General features: G+C 47.7%; 8 protein-coding genes across 8 annotated transcripts; 2 read left to right on the forward strand and 6 right to left on the reverse strand.

Moving 5' to 3' along the window:
- Positions 1-1,185: 1,185 nt before the first annotated feature.
- On the reverse strand, positions 1,186-1,812 carry K444DRAFT_547220 (WD40 repeat-like protein; the record flags this gene model as incomplete). Its single annotated transcript, XM_024876291.1, has 1 exon — positions 1,186-1,812. A coding segment is annotated over one exon (627 nt), but the record flags the coding sequence as incomplete, so codon positions are not given.
- A 141-nt stretch (positions 1,813-1,953) lies between these two features.
- K444DRAFT_512107 (WD40 repeat-like protein) lies at positions 1,954-2,259 on the reverse strand (the record flags this gene model as incomplete). Its single annotated transcript, XM_024873485.1, has 1 exon — positions 1,954-2,259. A coding segment is annotated over one exon (306 nt), but the record flags the coding sequence as incomplete, so codon positions are not given.
- A 60-nt stretch (positions 2,260-2,319) lies between these two features.
- Positions 2,320-2,962, reverse strand: K444DRAFT_547920 (WD40 repeat-like protein; the record flags this gene model as incomplete). The annotated part of the gene is made up of 2 exons (XM_024876338.1): positions 2,320-2,678; positions 2,806-2,962. Coding segments are annotated over 2 exons (516 nt in total), but the record flags the coding sequence as incomplete, so codon positions are not given.
- Positions 2,963-3,316: 354 nt separating this feature from the next.
- On the reverse strand, positions 3,317-6,128 carry K444DRAFT_670087 (uncharacterized protein; the record flags this gene model as incomplete). The annotated part of the gene is made up of 4 exons (XM_024887585.1): positions 3,317-4,351; positions 4,592-5,038; positions 5,253-5,699; positions 5,784-6,128. 4 exons carry the CDS (start codon positions 6,126-6,128, stop codon positions 3,557-3,559), a joined length of 2,034 nt encoding a protein of 677 aa, XP_024727243.1. The 3' UTR covers positions 3,317-3,556.
- A 970-nt stretch (positions 6,129-7,098) lies between these two features.
- Positions 7,099-8,070, forward strand: K444DRAFT_575819 (uncharacterized protein; the record flags this gene model as incomplete). The annotated part of the gene is made up of 2 exons (XM_024877490.1): positions 7,099-7,712; positions 7,759-8,070. A coding segment is annotated over one exon (563 nt), but the record flags the coding sequence as incomplete, so codon positions are not given.
- Positions 8,071-10,105: 2,035 nt separating this feature from the next.
- Positions 10,106-10,979, forward strand: K444DRAFT_266179 (uncharacterized protein). Its single transcript, XM_024871439.1, has 2 exons — positions 10,106-10,557; positions 10,618-10,979. The coding sequence occupies exons 1-2, from the start codon at positions 10,230-10,232 to the stop codon at positions 10,752-10,754; spliced, it is 465 nt and encodes a 154-aa protein (XP_024727245.1). The 5' UTR covers positions 10,106-10,229; the 3' UTR covers positions 10,755-10,979.
- A 1,063-nt stretch (positions 10,980-12,042) lies between these two features.
- On the reverse strand, positions 12,043-12,625 carry K444DRAFT_710137 (ankyrin; the record flags this gene model as incomplete). The annotated part of the gene is made up of 1 exon (XM_024888213.1): positions 12,043-12,625. The coding sequence occupies exon 1, from the start codon at positions 12,553-12,555 to the stop codon at positions 12,043-12,045; it is 513 nt and encodes a 170-aa protein (XP_024727246.1). The 5' UTR covers positions 12,556-12,625.
- Positions 12,626-13,873: 1,248 nt separating this feature from the next.
- K444DRAFT_575821 (cytochrome P450) lies at positions 13,874-16,116 on the reverse strand. The gene is made up of 6 exons (XM_024877491.1): positions 16,021-16,116; positions 15,760-15,958; positions 15,554-15,704; positions 14,536-15,503; positions 14,205-14,488; positions 13,874-14,157 (listed from the first exon to the last, which is right to left on the reverse strand). Exons 2-6 carry the CDS (start codon positions 15,923-15,925, stop codon positions 14,122-14,124), a joined length of 1,605 nt encoding a protein of 534 aa, XP_024727247.1. The 5' UTR covers positions 15,926-15,958; positions 16,021-16,116; the 3' UTR covers positions 13,874-14,121.
- Between the last annotated feature and the right edge of the window lie 3,506 nt (positions 16,117-19,622).

Consider the following 19,622-nt stretch of genomic DNA (forward strand, 5'->3'; position numbering starts at 1 on the left):
CAAAATGAATCTTAGAGGATGGGATAGATGACAGTATCCAACACAGCCCCTGAGCCTTTTCTATTCCCAGGCCGGCCAATAAGTGCCAAGATATTTCACCACCCCTTCGACCTCTCTGCTTTCGTAGCTACTCGGCCAGCCTTGGCTACGCTTTCTTCCCCTCATTCGTCATCACCCTGCTTAGAAATCCACACATTCAATCATCCCATTTCCAACTCCCATTCGGTGTCCAAGCATTGTTGCCTAACGGAGTACACGAATATACGTTCATAATCGACCAGGCAAACAACGGAGTTCAAAAGCTTATGTAGGTTAAGCTACGCAGGTACCTGCTGCCTTTTGGTTGACACACTTCCGTAAACCGGCTCGACCTTAGGTTATCAGATTGTTAGTGGATGGAAGAGTGGACCGTGAGGCCATGACATAGCGTGGCATGCCGAACCTGCTTTGAAGGCTGCGGGTCTGAGGCAGAGTGCTTATAGTAGAGTTCGAAATCGGCTTCAGTTCCAATACTCAATGATTTTATTTTGACCCACATTTTATGCGGCACTAACCCTCTCTGGCTAGCCTGATTCAGACCCGTACTTCGTACACTCGCTTAATTCCCTGTTCTGGGTGTCACGTGGACCACTGCCTGAGGATTAGCCGATGCCGGCGGATATCACCTCCTAGCACTTGTACCTCGAACGGCCTAGGACCTACAACCTCATCCCAACCCTCGTCGCAACAGATGGAAACAAAATGGTACGGTTGAAAGATGTGCAGGGCAGGATTTACCGCTTCAAGAACGAGTCGGAATGCTTAAAGTTGGGAATTCTTACTCCTGTTATCCAAGACGTCGTGCGCTGCCACATGGTCCTGGTCTTGGATGTTGTGCCGGCGAAGAAAGATTACGTGAAAATAATGACAGTAAGTGCGTAAAGCTTTACAGTAAGCTAGTTATTAGTAAATAACCTTTAACCCTTCTTTGAATCCGATAATAGAAACTCTCCCTGATAGGTATCCTAAGACAAGACTTTGGTTCCAAACAGCTACACAGCTTGGTTGTCGGTATTCAAGAGGTAGCCAGAGAAATTTTGTGCCCCCTTCTACTACCCAATTATTTGACACAAGTAGAGTATTCACCTGCCTGCCGTCCGGCGAGAAGGCAGCTAAGCAGACCCAGTCTCTATAGCCCTCGAACGTCTACAGCGCCGCTCCTATAACGGCGTCCCAGAGCCGGACTATATTATCGTAGGAGCAAGACACGATCTGCTTGCTATCCGGCGAGAAGGCGGCTAAGTAGACCCTGCCACTATGGCCCTCGAGCATCTGCAGCACCGCTCCTGTAATAGCGTCCCAGAGCCGGACTATCTTGTCGCTGGAGCAAGACAAGACCTGCTTACCGTCTAGCAAGAAGGCGGCTGAGCAGACCCAGCCTCTATGCCCCTCTAGCGTCTGTAGCGCCGCTCCTATAATAGCGTCCCAGAGCCGGACTGTATTATCGTAGGAGCAAGACAAGACCTGCTTGCCGTCCGGCGAGAAGGCGGCTAAGCAGACCCAGCCTGTATGGCCCTCGAGCGTCTGCAGTACCGCTCCTATAACGGCGTCCCAGAGCCGGACCGTATTATCCTCCGAGCTAGACACGATCTGCTTACTATCCGGTGAGAAGGCAGCTGAGTAGATCCTGCCTATATGGCCCTCGAGTATCTGTAGTACCGCTCCTGTAATAGTATCCCAGAGCCGCACCGTCTTATCGTCTGAGCTAGACACGACCTGCTTGCCGTCCGGCGAGAAGGCGGCTGAGCAGACCCAGCCTCTATGTCCCTCGAGCGTCTGCAGCGCCGCTCCTGTAACGGCGTCCCAGAGCCGTACCACCTTATCATCCGAGCTAGACACGACCTGCTTGCCGTCCGGCGAGAAGGCGGCTGAGTAGACCCTTCTTGTATGGCCCTCGAGCGTCTGCAGCGCCGCTCCTATAACGGCGTCCCAGAGCCGGACCGTCTTATCGTCCGAGCCAGATACGATCTGCTTGCCGCCCGGAAAGAAGGCGGCTGAGTAGACAGTGCCTCTATGGCCCTCGAGCGTCTGCAGCGCCACTCCTGTAATAGCGTCCCAGAGCCGGACCGTCTTATCGTCTGAGCCAGATACGACCTGCTTACCGTCCGGCGAGAAGGCAGCTGACCAGACCCTGCTTCTATGGCCCTCGAGCGTCTGTAGCACCGCTCCTGTAATGGCGTCCCAGAGCCGGACTGTCTTGTTATAGGAGCAAGATACGATCTGCTTGCCGTCCGGCGAGAAGGCAGCTGAGTAGACCCTGCTTCTATGGCCCTCGAGCGTCTATAGCACAGCTTTTGTAATAACGCCCCAGAGCCGGACCGTATTATCGTCCGAGCTAGATACGACCTGCTTGCCGTCCGGTGAGAAGGCAGTTAACCAGACCGTATCTATATAGCCCTCGAGCGTCTGTAGTACCGCTCCTGTAATAGTGTCCCAGAGCCGTACCGTCTTATCGTCCGAGCTAGATACGACCTGCTTGCCGTCCGGCGAGAAGGCGGCTGACCAGACCGAGCCTGTATGGCCCTCGAGCGTCTGTAGCGCCGCTCCTATAACGGCATCCCAGAGCCGTACCGTCTTGTCGGTCGAGCCGGACACAACCTGCTTGCCGTCCGGCGAGAAGGCGGCTGACCAGACCGAGCCTGTATGGCCCTCGAGCGTCTGTAGCGCCGCTCCTATAACGGCATCCCAGAGCCGTACCGTCTTGTCGGTCGAGCCGGACACAACCTGCTTGCCGTCCGGCGAGAAGGCGGCTGAAGGCGGCTGAACAGACCGTATCTGTATGGCCCTCGAGCGTCTGTAGCGCCGCTCCTGTAACGGCGTCCCAGAGCCGGACCGTCTTGTCGTCCGAGCAAGACACGATCTGCTTGCCCTCTGGCGAGAAGGCGACTAAGCGGACCCTGTCTGTATGGCCCTCGAGCGTCTGTAGTACAGCGTTCCAGTTTGTTTGCACTTTCGGTTTTCTTTGAATCCAAGCTAGTATATCCGCCTTAAACTTTCTCCGAATAAGACTTCCTTCTGGAGCAAAGACAAGGGCTAAAGAGTATAGTTGGAGGGGCGCCTGTTCAATCACTAACCGGTTGGATAAGGCAAATCGCTTTGCATCATGGACGAATGCATATAGATTAGGACTTTTCTCGGTCTTAATATGTATTAATCAAGATTTGCTAGAAATATCGTAAAGAAAACTTACTGAAATTTGAGCCTCTAATAAGAGTATTGCACGAATCCCTTCAGAAGTCTTACCCATCCAGCCAAGTGCTTTAAGCCAGTGAAGGAGATGATTTTGTAAGAACAGATAAACTTGGTTATAGTCGTCAAGCTTAGCATCACTCTCTTGAAGATGCTGAACCCAGTAGACACAGCAGTATTGGAGTCCTTGTAGTGAATCTGGGCTTGGGACCGTTATATCTTCTAACCCGGACCCGGGGTGCAGGGCATAGATATTTTTTCGCAATTTTGACATGTCATCGATTGAGCGTCTGCTGATGTCCGCATGCCCTTGAACAGCCCCACCCTGCTAAAGCTTCGATTTGTGATTCGCTTTCAGGTAGTCCTTGGCTGACTGGTGGATTAGATAGATCGTATTCTCCTTAGTTGTCAGAAATGAGCCGCATTCCTCAACGATCGTCTGCGGGTCAATCTCAGGTCCCAAACCAGCGAGTAAGGCAAGCTCAGAGAGTGAGAGAGGTCGATATGCAAGAGAAGTAACCACCAGGACATTCTTACAATATTGCAGATCCATCGTATCTCTCCCAATTCTGGTCATCATATGATCGTACAGCTCTGGCAAGCCAGGAGGCATCTCTTTGACAATCTTGATAGCGTACCATCCACGCTCCGAGTCGAGTTTTTTGAACACGAGAGCCACCCAGAGGAACGTGTTCTCTGCTCGTCGACAGACTTCATCTGAAACCTCGGCCAAAACACTGTCGGTATATCCTTTTTTGCTCTTAAGGGTAGAGAGCTTGTGGTTGATGTATGCGTTGACAGGACGTTCCAGACTTTGAGCATCCAGCTCAACTAGGGCCCCTGTTGTGTCTGGATTCTTGAGCTCGACCTCCGGACGGCTAGAGACTAGCCACTTTACTTTACCGGAGAGAGTAAGGGAAGTTGAAATGAGCTGGACAAGGTCTGCCAATCCCTGGTCACACTCGTCAAGGGCATCGACAATGAAATACATTGGTAATAAACCAGGATCTTTCAGCATGCTCTCGAACACACGAGTCATAGCAACCAATGCATTCCCATTACTAAAAAGAGAACGGCCCTGGTACTTGTACTTCGATCGTAAATGCGAGATGAGATGTGGTTGCTAAACAAGTAGTATCCAGACTAGAGATCTCAGGATGGCCGTTGCGCTATTATGAGACTTGTTATCTGTGCCTTGACAGAAGAAGTGCGAAACATTAGGTGAAAGTACGGCGGGCTAATCCGAAAGTTGGCGAATAATCCCAATTAAGAGTATCGTCTTCCCTGTACCGGCATGACCCTTGACCCATAGCAGTCGACATAACGGTAGGGACGATTCGTCATTACTCCAATTCGTAAATACTATATACTCCTTCGTATTAAGGATCCACTTATACGCATCGTCGAGCAATTTATCCTTTTTCTTCTCAATTGTGTCTATATCATCTTGCGGATCCATCACAAAGAGGTCGTAGAGGCATTCTGTATCCTTGTTATCCATTTGCATCTCCTTCTGCAAAACGATGAAATCTCGAAGGGTCTGGCGAACGTCCCCAAGCAGTTCCTCCATTGTTTTAGCAAGCTCGACAAGCCGCCCCAGGGAGCTTTTCGCATGCCAGCTATTATACTGGTTCGAATCCGTTTGAAGAGCGACTTCTGCATCCGTAACACTCTTCAGATCGTCATCCCAGTTATCCAAGTTCGCGAGGCCACGGAAGAAGACTAGGACTTGGCTCCGGTAGTAGGAGCAGATGCTCTTCATCTGATACAGGAGGAGAGCCTTGTAGAGCGTAACAACCGTCTTTTCCAACTGCTATAGGATTGTCTCGAAAGACTCGCTCCCGACCACGATGTTGTCCTTGTTCAGGAGATGTTCGGTCAGGCCGCAATACCAGTCCATTCTGGAAACAACATGTATAATGCCCGCGAGGTTGGATCTTGTCGCTTTCGCAGGATTCAAGAGGATCTCGATAGATATTAGTTGACAAGAAACCAGCTTTTGTGATAGAGGGGTGAGTGCTTACTTGCAGCCCAATACAAACACCAGCCCACGGAAGGGCAGCCTGTGGTATGTTCTGGATCGCCAGGTCGACCATCCCCTTGGCCGAAAGAATAAATTGGGCGACATCACCGACTCCCTTTGCAATATTCGACGCTGTGAAAACTTTCGCCTGGCCATCTTCAAGCAGTTTCTTCATGTGCATCTGTCGCTTGATCGGGTCTTTCAGTTCAGTTGAGACATCGCTGGCTTCAGTAGCGGGGGTGTCAGGGGTTTTCTCGGCCTTGAAAACCATCTTCAGGGTCTTCACGTAAGCCTTGACAAGCTCTGCAGTCTCGTTGTCACTCTCAAGGCTGTCATAAGCGGCATTCCAGATTCTCTGGGATGTGGAAATAGCTTGGGTCTGTTGCACCGCAAATTCTGTCGCTGGCAGAGGCTCTTTGGCCCGCGGATCGTCCCCGGCATGACCCGCCTGGGCATTAGTGACGGGTACAACTGAAGGTGGAACTTGAGCGTATGCAACATGGCTGGAAGAAGCTTTCAAAGTCTCTTATACAGCGGATACTGGGAGGAGAGGGTTTTTGGTTCCTGCGTCTGGGCTAGCGGGAGTGCCTTGAGCATCAATAACGATAGGCGGTTTTGGAGGACTGTGTGGCTTTGTAACGCTGCTGAAAGCGACTGTCGTATTGTCTTTATCAAGGGAAGCACTACCACTCAGGTTTTGAGCCCGAGACAGTTCGGGAGCCGTCAAAGTTTCCGCTTCGCGCTTAGACGTCTCCGACGCTACAGGCGGGGTAGTGGGACCGTCTGGTGGATGCCCGTCGTTCTGCACCTCCAGATTCCCTACTCGCTTGGACCTGAGGCTCTTGAAAAGTTTCCGCGGCGAGAAATTGGCAGACATGGCTTCGACGCAGATTGGCGAGACCGGTAGGGATTGTAATGAGGTGGTTGATGGTTATGCGAAGTCGACGCGCCGAGTTTCTCGAGGCAACTGAGGGCTGAACTGCATGAGAGCTGGCCAACCTCTGCGGCCAATAGAGCTGAGCAGAGATGGTAACACGACCATTGCTCGAACAACTGGAGATACTTCTATACATACGAGAACTTCGTGTCTCCAAGTGAGGCAACACTGTAGTGACTATATGGTACTGCAGCGTTGTATCTGTTCCATCACGTGAGGGGATTGAACTTCTGCCTGAGGATTGTTTTGGCCTTTGTAGAACATTCTAGCAATCTGGCTCTGAATTACATCCTCCATTGCTGTCCTTTCCCTAATTCTACTCCCCCTAACAGTGCTGTCGTATTATTGACTCTGGGTATTCCTCCCCTAATATCACCATAAACCAATCGACTCAGGGCATAGCTCTCATTGGCAAGTCATGGCTTGGGAGACAACGTTTCGGCGACCTACTTATGATAGCACAGGATTGGACAGCCAACCTACAGCACACTACCAGCGTGCTCTATTGGCAAGTTATCGTCTGCTTGGGTGACGCTCTAACGACCTACTTATGGTGACACAGGCTTGGACGACCAGGACCCCTAGCTCTGGAACGCGGTTGTCCGAAAGGCAACGATGAGCAGCCCTACCCCTTCCCTCGACCCTGTCGATTCATATGAGCAGTGGGATCCATACGATGATGTCAGTCAGTAGCAGACACAGTCGAACTATCTTAAGCTATACCAGTTTCCCGACTGGGATAGCGAGGGGATATACGATAATGATATTCATATACATTACTCAATCGTATGGAAGGTTACACGGAATAAGAGGGCAGTAGTAGGACCAGATACGGTACAAGATACAGTTCTGGCCCCTTCTGCCTTCTGCCAACACTTTATCCAACCAAAGATTGACAGTTATTAGCAAGGGAAAAAAGACAAACCAGTCAGGTCCGAGGATACGAATGTTGTGGTTTCGGTCACACAGCGCAAACAGGATGGCCTTATAAGACGCTTCCCTAATACTAGTATTAACTGGGCAGTTATAGAAAAACAACTCGTTGCCTGGGGCGAGTTTTATCGCACAGGTAAGAAACTAATACTCAAACTCTCATTCAACTACATAGACGTAACTCCGTCCTCGACTACCTTATCAGGGAGGCCAGCCAAAAGAGGCTTCCGATCCATAACCCAGCAGATACTAGCCGAAGGAGCTCTGCAGGTAGATACAGAACAGGCATCTTCCGGACAACCATCCGTTTGGCGGAAGGTATATAATACCATACGTTGCCCTGGCCCTCCCTGTAAGAAGGGACATTACTGCTGGGTTGACCCTATTAGTAAAAAGCATTACCCACTGAATACGCGCCAGCTAAAGAGCCTCATTATATATGTACAAGAGAGTCATATATTAGAAACACATGATGATATACCCGAGAATGTTCGGGAGGAGTTATACACAGAGGAGCAGAAGTCACTCGAGAGGAGTTAAAAGGCTTCTGGGACATCTATAGCAACCCCTCCTGCTATTCATATTACAAACGTACTGCCCCCGCCGTCTGGTCCAATACCCCACCTGACGTCTTCAGATACAACTCTAGCTCTGGACATGCCTTCAAAATCTACTCCTCCAAATCGTCTCAATATTCCCGGCTTTCGAGATAATACTATAGAGGAGTACTATAACTGGCAGAAATCACAAAACAAGAGGCCAGAACTAAAGCTAGAGTACCAGAAAGCTTGCGATATAATAATTAAAAAGGGAAAAGACCTTGGACTGATCCGCCAGAATCCAGACCCTAAATTTTTGATCGATACAGACGTTCTGGAAGGGATTGCCGAACATATCGTAGGTGATATCGACTACTAGTTCGAGAATATCAAGCGACCTAGAATTGAGGAATAACTAGAATGAGATAGTATGCGTTGCAAGTAACTTAGTCTGGTTATTTAAGATTTTGAATTTGAAAACTGTTCTGTTACCATATGCCAAGCTATGGCTCTTTAATAATTAATCCTGTATGCCTAAAATGTCCTCTAGCACTGTTCTTCTTTTGACCAACTACGTTAATATACCACTCCAAAAAGCTATCAAAGCCTTGCTCTGGATTTTCCTTATAAATATACCAGTTCCGTTTAACAAAAGCTTTTAACTCGGCGAAGAACTCTTTAATTAGATTAAGATCTGGTGAGTATATCGGCAGATATACCAGCTTTATACCTGTATTACGATATATCTGCTCGATCCGCTCCGTATAATGAATAGTTATATTATCCATAACAAGAACCGACTTCGGCTCTGGCCATCTACCATACAAAAGAAGGAGCTGCTCTACGAAATCCTTAAAGACAGTACTGTTTGTGGATCCCAGGAAGACGCGAGCGAGGATAATGCCGTCCTGTATATATACGGGCAATATCTGATATCGCTTCTTATATTAGAATCGGGCAATTTGAACAGGAGTCACACCAAGGGAAGACCATCTTATCTGTCTAAATCCACTCCGTTTGTCATAGCCAGATTCATCTACGAAAACATAATAATACGAGCGGAAGCCCGAATCCCATGAGTTATACATATACAAGTCTCGTAGATCAGCATTTCGTCCCTTTGCTATACGGCGAATTGTTTTCTTAGTCCAACCGCAGGATTTCAGTGCTCTCCCAATACTAGAAGGTGTTACGTGCGTATTGAACTCATCCAGTACGAAGAGCACCATCTCGTCCCGGTACAAATCAGGTTTCTCGAGCAAGTATTCACACAGAGCGTCTAATATCAGAGGTATAATGCTTCGGGGCCGTCCGACACTATTCGAAGGGGCTTTCGTAGAGCCAAAATGGCGAAGGTTTGACTGTATCGCAAACACGGAACGCTCACTGCAACCTACGACGTCAGCTATTTCAGCAGGAGGACGGCTACTAAGGATCATGTCGCGAATCTGCGCATGCTGCGACTCTGCAAGGTTCGGCGCCATTCTGGGGAGTGATGAGTGTTCGAGCAACACTCTCGTCGACGGTGCTGAAAAGGACAAGTGGTTTGTGCCTGAGGCCATAACACAGATGGTTCTTGAACCTCAGTATTGGAAACCTCACGCAGCGACGTCTTCCTGACCTTCCAAGCAGGAAACACACCTCTAGTCTCTAAAGCACCGCGGTGGTGCTGCCAACAAGCACACAACATTTACCCCCCTCCTAGGACTTTGTAATCCTGGGAACGTCCCACCAGTTCAACCCATACCTGCCTATTGGAAGAACGTCCTCTTGGTTTGCTTGCTTAATCCGCCGTAACAGAGCTCGTTGGGTTAACTTCATCCTCTGACACAGAGCCGACCAAAGAATAATGTCCGTTCTCGGGGTGCCGGTTGACCACAGATTGAGGGACATCATCCGAGAACTAATAAAGCTCAACGGAGCTCCTACTGCCTCGAACCTTTCGTCCAACCACAACGAAAATCTTCGACAGCTTTCTCAATTTATACGTGACCGGGGATAGTCGATATCGGAAAATGAGGTCGACTTCGCCTGCTATCTCGCGGAGCCAGCAATCCGGGGTGGCATTGTCGTAGCATTAACGCAGCCGCCCCCGAATCAAGACTATAGTATCCCATTTGACGATATTGTGAAGGATTATAACACCTTGCTTGCATTACGAGAGTTAGTAGAGTTCTTTAGCCTGCCCTTTGACAGGTTGAGCATCTTCAATGCGTATCCCTTTATTACCGAAAAGGAGCTTGATCAAGAAGATATCGACTATTCCGAATCCTATACCATATTCCACGAGATAATATTAGAGAAATAGCTAACGGTGGTATTAATAGGTTAGATATCCCCATATTTCGGGGGTTTTATAACGAAGTCATTACGGAAACGGGCTATCGGTGTAGTATTCCCTTCGCCGACGATTCGCTATTGCGGGTTAACTTTTTCTATGGTTAATATGCCTTATCCTAGCTACTATATGAACTACCACCCTACTAAGAGCTATTTCCGCCAGTTATAAATTCTAGAGTTTGCCCAAGCTTGTGGGCGTTTGTGGGGGACGTGGCAAGAAAAGGGATGGATGGCAGACTTTCGGGGAAAGTGCAGGGCTCGAGCCAAGTTTCTGTTTAATAGTAAGTTTGACTCGTCTAGTATATTTATCTGTATTAATAGAGGAGACCGTTGTGATTCTTCGGATAAAGCATTCGTTACCAAGCGTCTTACTCAAACCTTGACCCAGCTAGAGCCTGTACTTATTGGGATACGTTATAGCTTCTCTTCCAAAGCTCAGATTAAAGACCATATATCCAAAAATAATATCTTAGAGCTATATACAGATGCCTCATTAATCTTACGCCACGTCGACGCAATATTTAGTAATACGGAGAGTGTTGAGTGTGCTAAAGCAAGTATGACTTTCCTCTATACCTGGTACGAATATCAATGGCCAGCATTAAGCGAGTTCTTAGTACCTGCCTCCGCCGGACTTCCAGGTATATATGCTCATGGTTGCTTTGACCGAATTCCTGTAGTGGATATGCCGCCCCTGGCACGGCAGATCGAGTCTTGCCTTATAATCTTTGCCAAGAAGATGAATCTAAGTTAGATATCTTATGGGGATAACGATTTCGAAGCGGACTTTGAAGCTCAATCTTCAGCTTTCTTTTAGCTAGTAAAAGGCATTAAAGATATAATGGATGAGACCCCAGATAATACCCGTATCTGGGGGAAAACTCGGGATGAGCTCGTTACTGCTCTAGAGGCTTTGAATCTTTGAAAGTAGGCCTCCCCTAAAGAGGGTTTTAATTATTAATAGCTTGTGCGGAACCACGATAATGATAGTGAAGCATCGTTAAAGAATCATGATACTAAAGGAAACTTAATTAGATCAGGCGAACTGGGCACTTGGAGCGGGGTACTTTAGCTTATTAACCTGAGCTAGGGAATCTGGTAGTCTGTATATGGCCTCGACGATCGATATTCGAATTACTAATAGTCTGAGTAGAACTAGGGTTAATAATGGTTTAGTTTGTGGTCTTGTATTGCCAATAAGCCACGAAACCATAATTAGCACATTTAAATAAATTCTTCCCAATTATAATCTCGCAGATACCGCATTAACCTCTCCCTTTCTACTTTAATAGCCCTAACGCCGAGTGAGAGCATGGTTGCCATTTAGTCTCATATGGATTTTGTCTCCGTACTTCTGCTTCCGCCTTTAACTTACCCTAACTTTCCCGAGTAGTATCTTGCTTCTTCTGGTATATAGTACTAGCAGGCTTTAGCTCGCCAGTACTAATCTGTTGCTTTTTGGTTTCTTCTGTTTCTCTTCGTAGTCATTCGTTATCCGCTGCTATCCTTGCCTTGGCCCAGCTTTCTTGAATAGCATAGTATTTCTTATACCTCGAAATATTAGCAAGCCTCTTCTTCTCCACTCGATTTTGGTGCTCTGCAGACTCTTTTATTTTTCTTAATAGTTCTTCTTTCGCTTTCGCATTCGCTTTCTTTTCTGCCTCCCGTACCTTTAGCTTCGCAGCACGTTCGGCTGCGAGCTCGTGGATTTTACGGATCCTCTCCTCCTCTCGCTCTTTCTTTTTCCGCCGCTATTATTAAATGGCTTGGTCAAGTAGAATAGCGTCATTAAGCGTAGTATTAGTTATGTCCTGGAAGAGAAGCTTAATAATAGAGTTCGGATTTCTCTTCGCAAAATCCTTGGGACGCTAACCTGATTTATCCCAAGAATCCTTAATAGCTTTCTTCTCTAATAAGAAATTCATAGTTATTATGTTCCTATACCAGATCTCATTCTTCTTATCAAACTTTACCGCATAGTATAAAGGCGTCTGCAGGTTCCCATCCTTAACTTAAATACCCATTCCTCTATTAAGAAGTAGTTATATAATATCGGTAAATCCGAAGTGACTTGCGACGTAAAGGATAGTCGGCCGATTTCGTACTAGGAGGGGTTTCATGAAGTCTGCGCCGCTCTCAAGCAAAACACGTATAATATGCTCATGTCCACATATAACGGCTCCATAGAGAGGTATAATACCTTTAGATATTCGCGCATTAATATCAGCATCACTTTGGATCAAAATCTCCACTATAACTAGATATCCACTTTTTGAAGCCAAGTGGAGCGCCGTTGCGCTTTTGTCTTTATCCAACATTGCCTGAACGTTTGCTCCCAAGTCGAGGAACTTAAGAACAGTATTAGTGAGTCCATAATGCGCAGCCCAGGGGAGGGCTGAATAGTCGCTTGTCCGTATATGATATTGGTATAAAAACGTGTTGAGCAAATAATAGAGCTGGCTATTCGTTCGAGCAAAAGCATTAATGCCACTTTCGCATCTCAAACTCTCTGCTATAGACAGGAGCAACTCATTTGGAAGATCCAGCAGAGACATCCTAGCGATATAGGAAGGTAGAAACGGTGGTCAATGCCGATATTAGGGGTGTTCAGTCAGTAATCTTTGTGAGTGCAGCCGTACGTTGAAGCAAAAGTGGATGGATGACGCTATCCAGGAGCCGCACATCCCATTAGTGCTTGAGTTCTCAATTCTTAGGCAGAAATTAAGTCAGCATCCGCCGACATCGGCTAATCCTCAGGCAGAACAGGAGTTAAGCGAGTGCATGGGGTTCGCATAAAATGTGGGTCAAAATAAAATCATTGAGTGTTCCGACTGAAGCCGATTTCGAACTCTACTGTAGCTCAGCATATTGACTTCGATTCTAGAGTTCGGTGGAGGGGAGTGGAGTGGAGTGAGTAATTCACGAACTGCGGGAAAGTTTAGCAATGTAAAAAGGTTTACTCCGAATGCTTGATTTCGTCATTCCAACGGGACTTAGTTGAAAGCCGTTTCTAGCCAGTATGACGAAGTGTATTTATCCCTTCAACAAGAAGAAGAGGTTTTGTCTTGGCATTTGGAGTCATATTCCCTACGTAGGCCCAAAATACCGCAGAACCTTGAGGTTGGTGGAGACTTGAGCCCTTCTTCCTTCGTACAGTGCGATTGGACGCTGACTTTCTGGAAATTCCGAAAAGCATGTTCACTTTTACATTTACTCCCCCCCACTAATTAAATGTAACGGTGGGTCAAAGTGCAGGGGTTTTTTTGTCTGGCAACTGGACCGTGCCAGGCTGGTTTTGCGGGGACCCACTATTACATTTATTTAGGGGGGAGGGGGAGAGTACCAAATTCGGTGAGCGTTGAAAAAAAAAAAGGGGGGGGGGGGGGGGCACTCACCTGAGTGTGGAACGCTAAGCCTTGCGGACGCGACGCTGTGTTGATGTTGTGATTTGCTGGGCCGTGGAGGTCGGAGTAGGGTATACTCATGAATCACTTTGATGTTGCTCTCAACTTAGCAAGCAATCTTAAGGGATATGTGGACTTAGAGGTGAAGGGCAATTGGTTTGGTTTCATCGTGAACTACATGTTGAGTTAATGGAAGGAGTTCGCAAGACACCCTTCTCTCGAAGAGGGAGAAATATATACGACTCAGTCAATGAGAAGTCTCTCTCACTCGGGACATTCAGGACATTTGGAACGACTCAATGGTCACGATTGGTGGTGAGAATGTACTCGTCCCCATCGTATGGTTGCTTCCAATCCGAAGCCTGGACCAAAGCTCAGCCTTGCCATCCCATGCTTGGATTGCCAGAACCACAGTCTTGCATTACGTCGATGTCAGCCATGTGACAGCGAGTCGGAAGAGAGACTATTTGCTCAAACAGGCTCGAAGCCCTTTTATTAGAATTATTACAACCTGATTATTCTTGATGGCATCACCATCGACTCATGAGTAAATACAATGTGTGGACTTCTCGGAACGCCTGTATACTTCCCTATTTGCAATGCAGTGGAGGCAGAATGGCACAGCACGCCATATCTATAAAAGCAAGCCCAAGCCGGATTGCTCAGATACAGAGATCTTTTTGCACCCCTTCACACCAAACTCCATGACTGCTGATTTCATGCTCGCTTCGAGAAAGTTAAAGGACAATCGTCCTATGGTATGTTAGCATGAGGCTAATACGAACGAGGAGTCTACACACCATTGGGAAGATAGTTGCAAACACCTTGATCTCCTCTGAGCGGGGCGTTGGGTGGTGAACCCACTCGAGAGACATTGAGGCCTTCCCGATCATAAGAGCCAAGTTATTCTGTGCATAGACCTGTCCAAGGCAGTAATGGGGACCAGTTCCGAATACCAAGAAGTTCTTTGCGCCCTTCACCTCGGCGTCACCCGTTACATAACGATCAGGATTATATTCATCGGGATTTTCGTAGATCTCGGGATCACGGAGAGACGGATATACAGTTGGAATTATCATAGCGCCTGGAAGAGAATTAGCAAAGGCCAAGTTTGGAGAAACTAGTACTGACCTTTAGGAACGGTATAGGTATCGGTGATTGGGAAGGGCTTCTTGGCAACATACGGAACCATGAGGACTGGGGGGCGATATCTCAACAGCTCTCTGACGGAACCCTTAGTATAAACCATCTCATCCAGCATATCCATTGTGATAGCCTTGCTTCGATCACCTCCTCGGACGCGCAAATTCTCCTCGCGAATCTTGTCCAAGACATCTGGTCGTTGGGCCATGGTTTGGAACAGCCATGTGGCCGCGCTGCTAGTAGCGTCCTGGGAAGCAAACAAGAAGGTAAAGACGGTCTGTGAGATCTCGTAGTCCGTGAAATCGCGCAGCAGAGATGCTGGCTTCTCGATACCTTCCATGGAAAGTCCTTTCGCCTCACGTTCGCGCCAGGTTGCAGAGTCCAATTGAGCCTTGACCCACCCATCCATGATGCAAGTGATTTCGCCTCCAGCTGCCATTCGGACCTTGCTCTTCGCAGCACACTTTGCGAACTCTTCCAATACCATATCAGCGGCTTTCTTGCCATACCAAGTCTTTGTGAATGGTATTATAATTGGGAAGTTGACCAGTTCCAGGGCCGCGGTGATATTGTAGTAGTCGTCGGCAATCTTCTTGATAGCCTCATCGGAGATATAGTGGCCAACAAAGGTTCGGCATGAAACTGCACACATGAGTTCACGGAATTCGGGCATGAACGGAACTGGTTTTCCCTCCGCATCCTTGGTGACCTTAAGGAACTTCTCAAAGTAAATGTTGTACACGTCCTCTTGCCCCGGCAGATATAATTCCAGTGCTTTGCGAGTGAACAGGCCATTGAGACCTTTGCGGAAGTCGACATGTGCTTTTCCATCGAGGAAGACCCAGTTTTTTGCTCCAAGAAGCTTGTGCGCCACATCAACAACGCAGGGCTTCACAAAGCTGGGAGAATTGAAAACCTTCCTGGACATGTCCCGGGTGGATGCAATAACCACGAATCTAATAAGGATCAGCACTGGGTCTCGTAGAACCTACTCCGCCACACTTACTTGTGGAAAACGGAGACGCAACTGAGAGGCCCACTGGCCCATTTCGCCATGTATTCTTCGAACTTCGGATCCATCGACTGGAGGAAAGGGCCGATGAACGGAGTCTTCCATGCTGGGCCAACAATCGAACCTTTCTGCCAGAGGTAGGAGCCTGTAGATGAGTGAGCTCGAGGCTAAGTGGTGTGCTTGGCATGCATAAAGCTTACATTGATCGTATGCGATCAGGACGAGAAGAATGGTAAATGCAATTTGCCAGCCGCTGAGCTCTGCCAGTCTTCCAAGCAATCCATCGATTTGAGGGTGTCCGACGATTTGCGCGTACTTCGCGTCTGCCAGGGGCGAGGCGAAGCTGACGTTCGATGCCGTAGCCATGGTGCTGAGGTTCGTGCGCCTTCGTTAGGGGTCCTATCAGCGGTCAGGTACAGTCTGTCAAATGGTAGTGAAGGTTTGTGCAATTGGGGACGCACGAGAAGGAGTCTGTGGGCGAGACAGACGTGAACGAGCGAGCGAACGCGGCGGATGGCGGGAATTGAGAAGGAGAGGATATATTTGCAGATTGTTTTAGGGTGAAGTGAAGTCGGCCGTGGAGAGATCCACACCGGGAAATTGCCTCCCGGCTACAGGCGAGTACCAGGTGGGGAGAAAACCGCACAGGGGAGGATGTCCTGATCTGTCTCAAAATTGCACGAAAATTACGCGCTAAATGTATGATTTGAAATTGATGTCTGATTTAATCATTTAACTGTGGACGAGAGAGGATTTCGGTGATTATCAATCCTGTACTCACGTTCTATGAATATGTAATGAAACGTCCTCAACATCTCGCCCTCGCTTCAGTACATTTGTGTTCGGATGCTTGCCGTTCTCTACGGAGGAGAAATAAGCGGCGGCCGATATTGGCCCCTGCGCCAACACCAAAACCTGAACTTCCTACCCTCTTTTTGAGACAACACAAGTCAATTAAAGGTGCAAAAGACGTATGTAGGACTTGCGAGATCTGGTATGACTGTAAGAAGTTGTAGAGAGAAAAGAAGTTAATTTGCTGTCTAGTAAATACTGATTTTCTGGTGTCTGCTGAATTTGTCAAAATCGGCCATTTTCTTCTCCTCCCGCTAACCGTCCAAGCCATCAAACCAGGGGTCCAGCGCGATTAGCTCTGTAGCTGATAAGGCGTCCTGCTCACCGCACCGCAGTATCCTTCCTGAGAACGGCTTCTTCTTCTAGATTCAGATCTATATTTTGGGTGAAAAAAACCTCAATTCACGAACGGCAGCGGAGACAGAACTCAAGGGTACTCCGTCTCAGTGTTTCGTGCTTTCCCCATGATTTTAATTACTCAGCCTGCAAGCAGGTTCGGAGCTATCTCAAATGTACCCTCACCGCCTTTCCAAGCATCCTATACTACCTATGAGGAGAATGCGTCCAGCCACGGTAAAGACATCGCCTGACGATTCGAGATGACCATCTAGTAACTAGTTGAATCGGGAGGTCTACTTCGTCTTTCTGTTCATGTTGGTGGGGTACGGCACACTACCGACGATGTCACCGCTTTGTCGCTGGTTCTGTTGCAAGCTCGCAACTTATGCTCTATTTACGAGGTATACCCCTACCCTGTGCAACAGCTGCTCGAGCTACTGGCTCATAATCCTTGCAAGAGGGTATGATAAACCAGAGCTTATTGTGCACTTTGAATGTTATCGGGCTTAACTGCTTCGTTTCCTCAGCCCTTTGACATTTCTTCGAAATCCTCTCATCAATTGCTCTAGCTAACAGACAGCATAATGGTTAAAGCTTGAGAAAGTCGGCAAGCGAGACCTGTTACGGGCATTTAATTAGCACGTGGATGCGTCAGACACCAGATCTCCAAGCCCTACGAGATTCCATTGAACACCTACTTTAACATCCTAGCATGCACTTCTGTTGCTGTTTCCGACGCTGATTCATTAGGCCCTATCAAGTCCGGGATCACGAGAGTACGAGGGCGTTTCCGAAGCTTTAGAGGCTTTAGCAGCCCCTAAAAAGACGAACTTGGTGAACTTGGGTATGGAATGGAATGTGTGCGCTCGTCGATGCATATGGGTTGGGGTGACACTCCCGGCCATGAACTTTTCGATGCTGGGGCTGCGAGTTGTCACCACCAACGAAAACGCCGAATTTCAAAAATAGAAGATGGTTTAATTTTGACACATGTCGAAGAACATACATTCGAACGAGTTATTCTTTTCCTAGAATCAGAGGATGAGTTGAAGGAGTCCCTCCTTTTAGGTGATGAGATCGATGGAACTTTTAGGATGGGAGTATTCACGGATGTCAAGCTTCGGGTCGTTAGTGATCCGAACTGACCACTCCTTAGTTCTGCTTGGAAGGATTTTGTTTGTTGCGAGAGGCACTTTCTACTTTTAGAAGGAGACAGGCTGGCATCATATCCTTGACCAATCCATTGGTTCTTTTTTAATTCGACTCAAGTAATGCTATTGAGACTACCACAATTTATGGCAGCTCATTTGATGATTGATCGAATACTTCCAAACTTCTTGCCGTCGTGCAGTACATTCACTTCAAGGTCATGGAACTTGGGCCAGGCGAAGTATTCTCTCCTCCATCCACCTCAACGCTTCCTCTCGTCATCCCAACGCACCACGCATCAAGTCATCGACTAACCATCCGCTCTTCCCGATGTTACCGACAAAGTCATCCTCGAAAAAACATCGCGTCTCCAAACCCTCCCCGCTCAATTACCACGCCTGGAGCCCCCAGCAAGCATGACCGAGTTCACATTTCCCCAAGGCTCCCCTTGAGCTGGGCAACAAAGTCTGGAAATACGCTTCGTTCGAGCCCAGGATTTTCACGTCGTTCGAAAATCAATACTGGTGGAACGATTCAGGCACCAGAGAATCGAGGGGCTGTACTCGCGAGACCTTCACGAATACAATTTCGATCCCAAAGTCCTGAAACAAATTCAGTATCTCGACTTCGACCACAACTACAACATCAGCGATGAATTTCCGATAAGCGGAGTATGGATGAAGTTGATATCCCATATCACGGCGCTGGAAGATCTCACGGCCTCGTTGGATGGTTGGGGAAGATACAGAAACGACAGAGAGAAGGCGTTAGGCCCGGTCAGCTTGGATTTGTTGCGTCAAAAAATCGAATTGGATGGCCTGGAAAATATTTCATCTAACTCAAATTGGGGAATCAGTTGTCCGATCATGTTCAAGTTCATGCTTCTCCAGGACGACTTCGACACAGCACCGTGGCTAGTCGATCAGCAGCCCAATCGGTATTTCGGTGATTTGACTTTTTTTTTTTTCTCGGGGGAGGACCCTTCGAGATTAAGGAGATATTTTATAGGTGCTGAACAGGGTTGATCAGTGGAGAGCGAAACAACCAAGAAGATTCGGAGATGGATTTTGTGCAAGGGTCGCTGAGGGGAAGCGAGTTGTATTGATGCTTGATGAGAATTTGATTGGCTTGAGCTCTGAGACGGGAATTCAACGATCTGTTCCAGTCTTAAAATATTTCAATGCTTCGGGGGAAATATTGGCGTTACTGCTGGTGGATCTGTATTGAGAGAAAGATGAAGGTGGCTACACAAATGACATTTTACTCGAATCGAAGAACCGGAAGGCACTCTGAAAAAGTCTGTACTTGGTAGGAATCTCCGATCTAAACAAATACCTCGCTGACGCGTCTGAAAGGTCTGCAAGACTGTCTATCTTATCTTATCTCTGCGTGCATCTGGCTCGAGCCTTTCTAACCTGCAAGTCTACCTTATGGTTCGCCCTTTAACAAGTGCCAATGCATGGATGAAATGAAGGAGTATCAGAAACTGGAACAGTCAATTAACTTGGTAAGAGTATCTAGGAGACTTTCGTTGTCAGATAATATGCATCCAATGCGAGATGGTGTAGATGATTATCCTAAGTTCGAACACGGAATTTCCTGGCCCTTTTCGTTTGGAGCTTTCATCTATCAAAATAAGCACTTTCCCCTAGGTAACGGATCCAGTAATATGCCAACGCAAATAACTTCCTGAACATGCCTTAAACTTGCGTTATATCCTCCA

The sequence above is a fragment of the Hyaloscypha bicolor genome (assembly GCF_002865645.1).
Source record: "Hyaloscypha bicolor E unplaced genomic scaffold K444scaffold_183, whole genome shotgun sequence".
NCBI classification, from domain to species: Eukaryota; Fungi; Ascomycota; class Leotiomycetes; order Helotiales; family Hyaloscyphaceae; genus Hyaloscypha; species Hyaloscypha bicolor.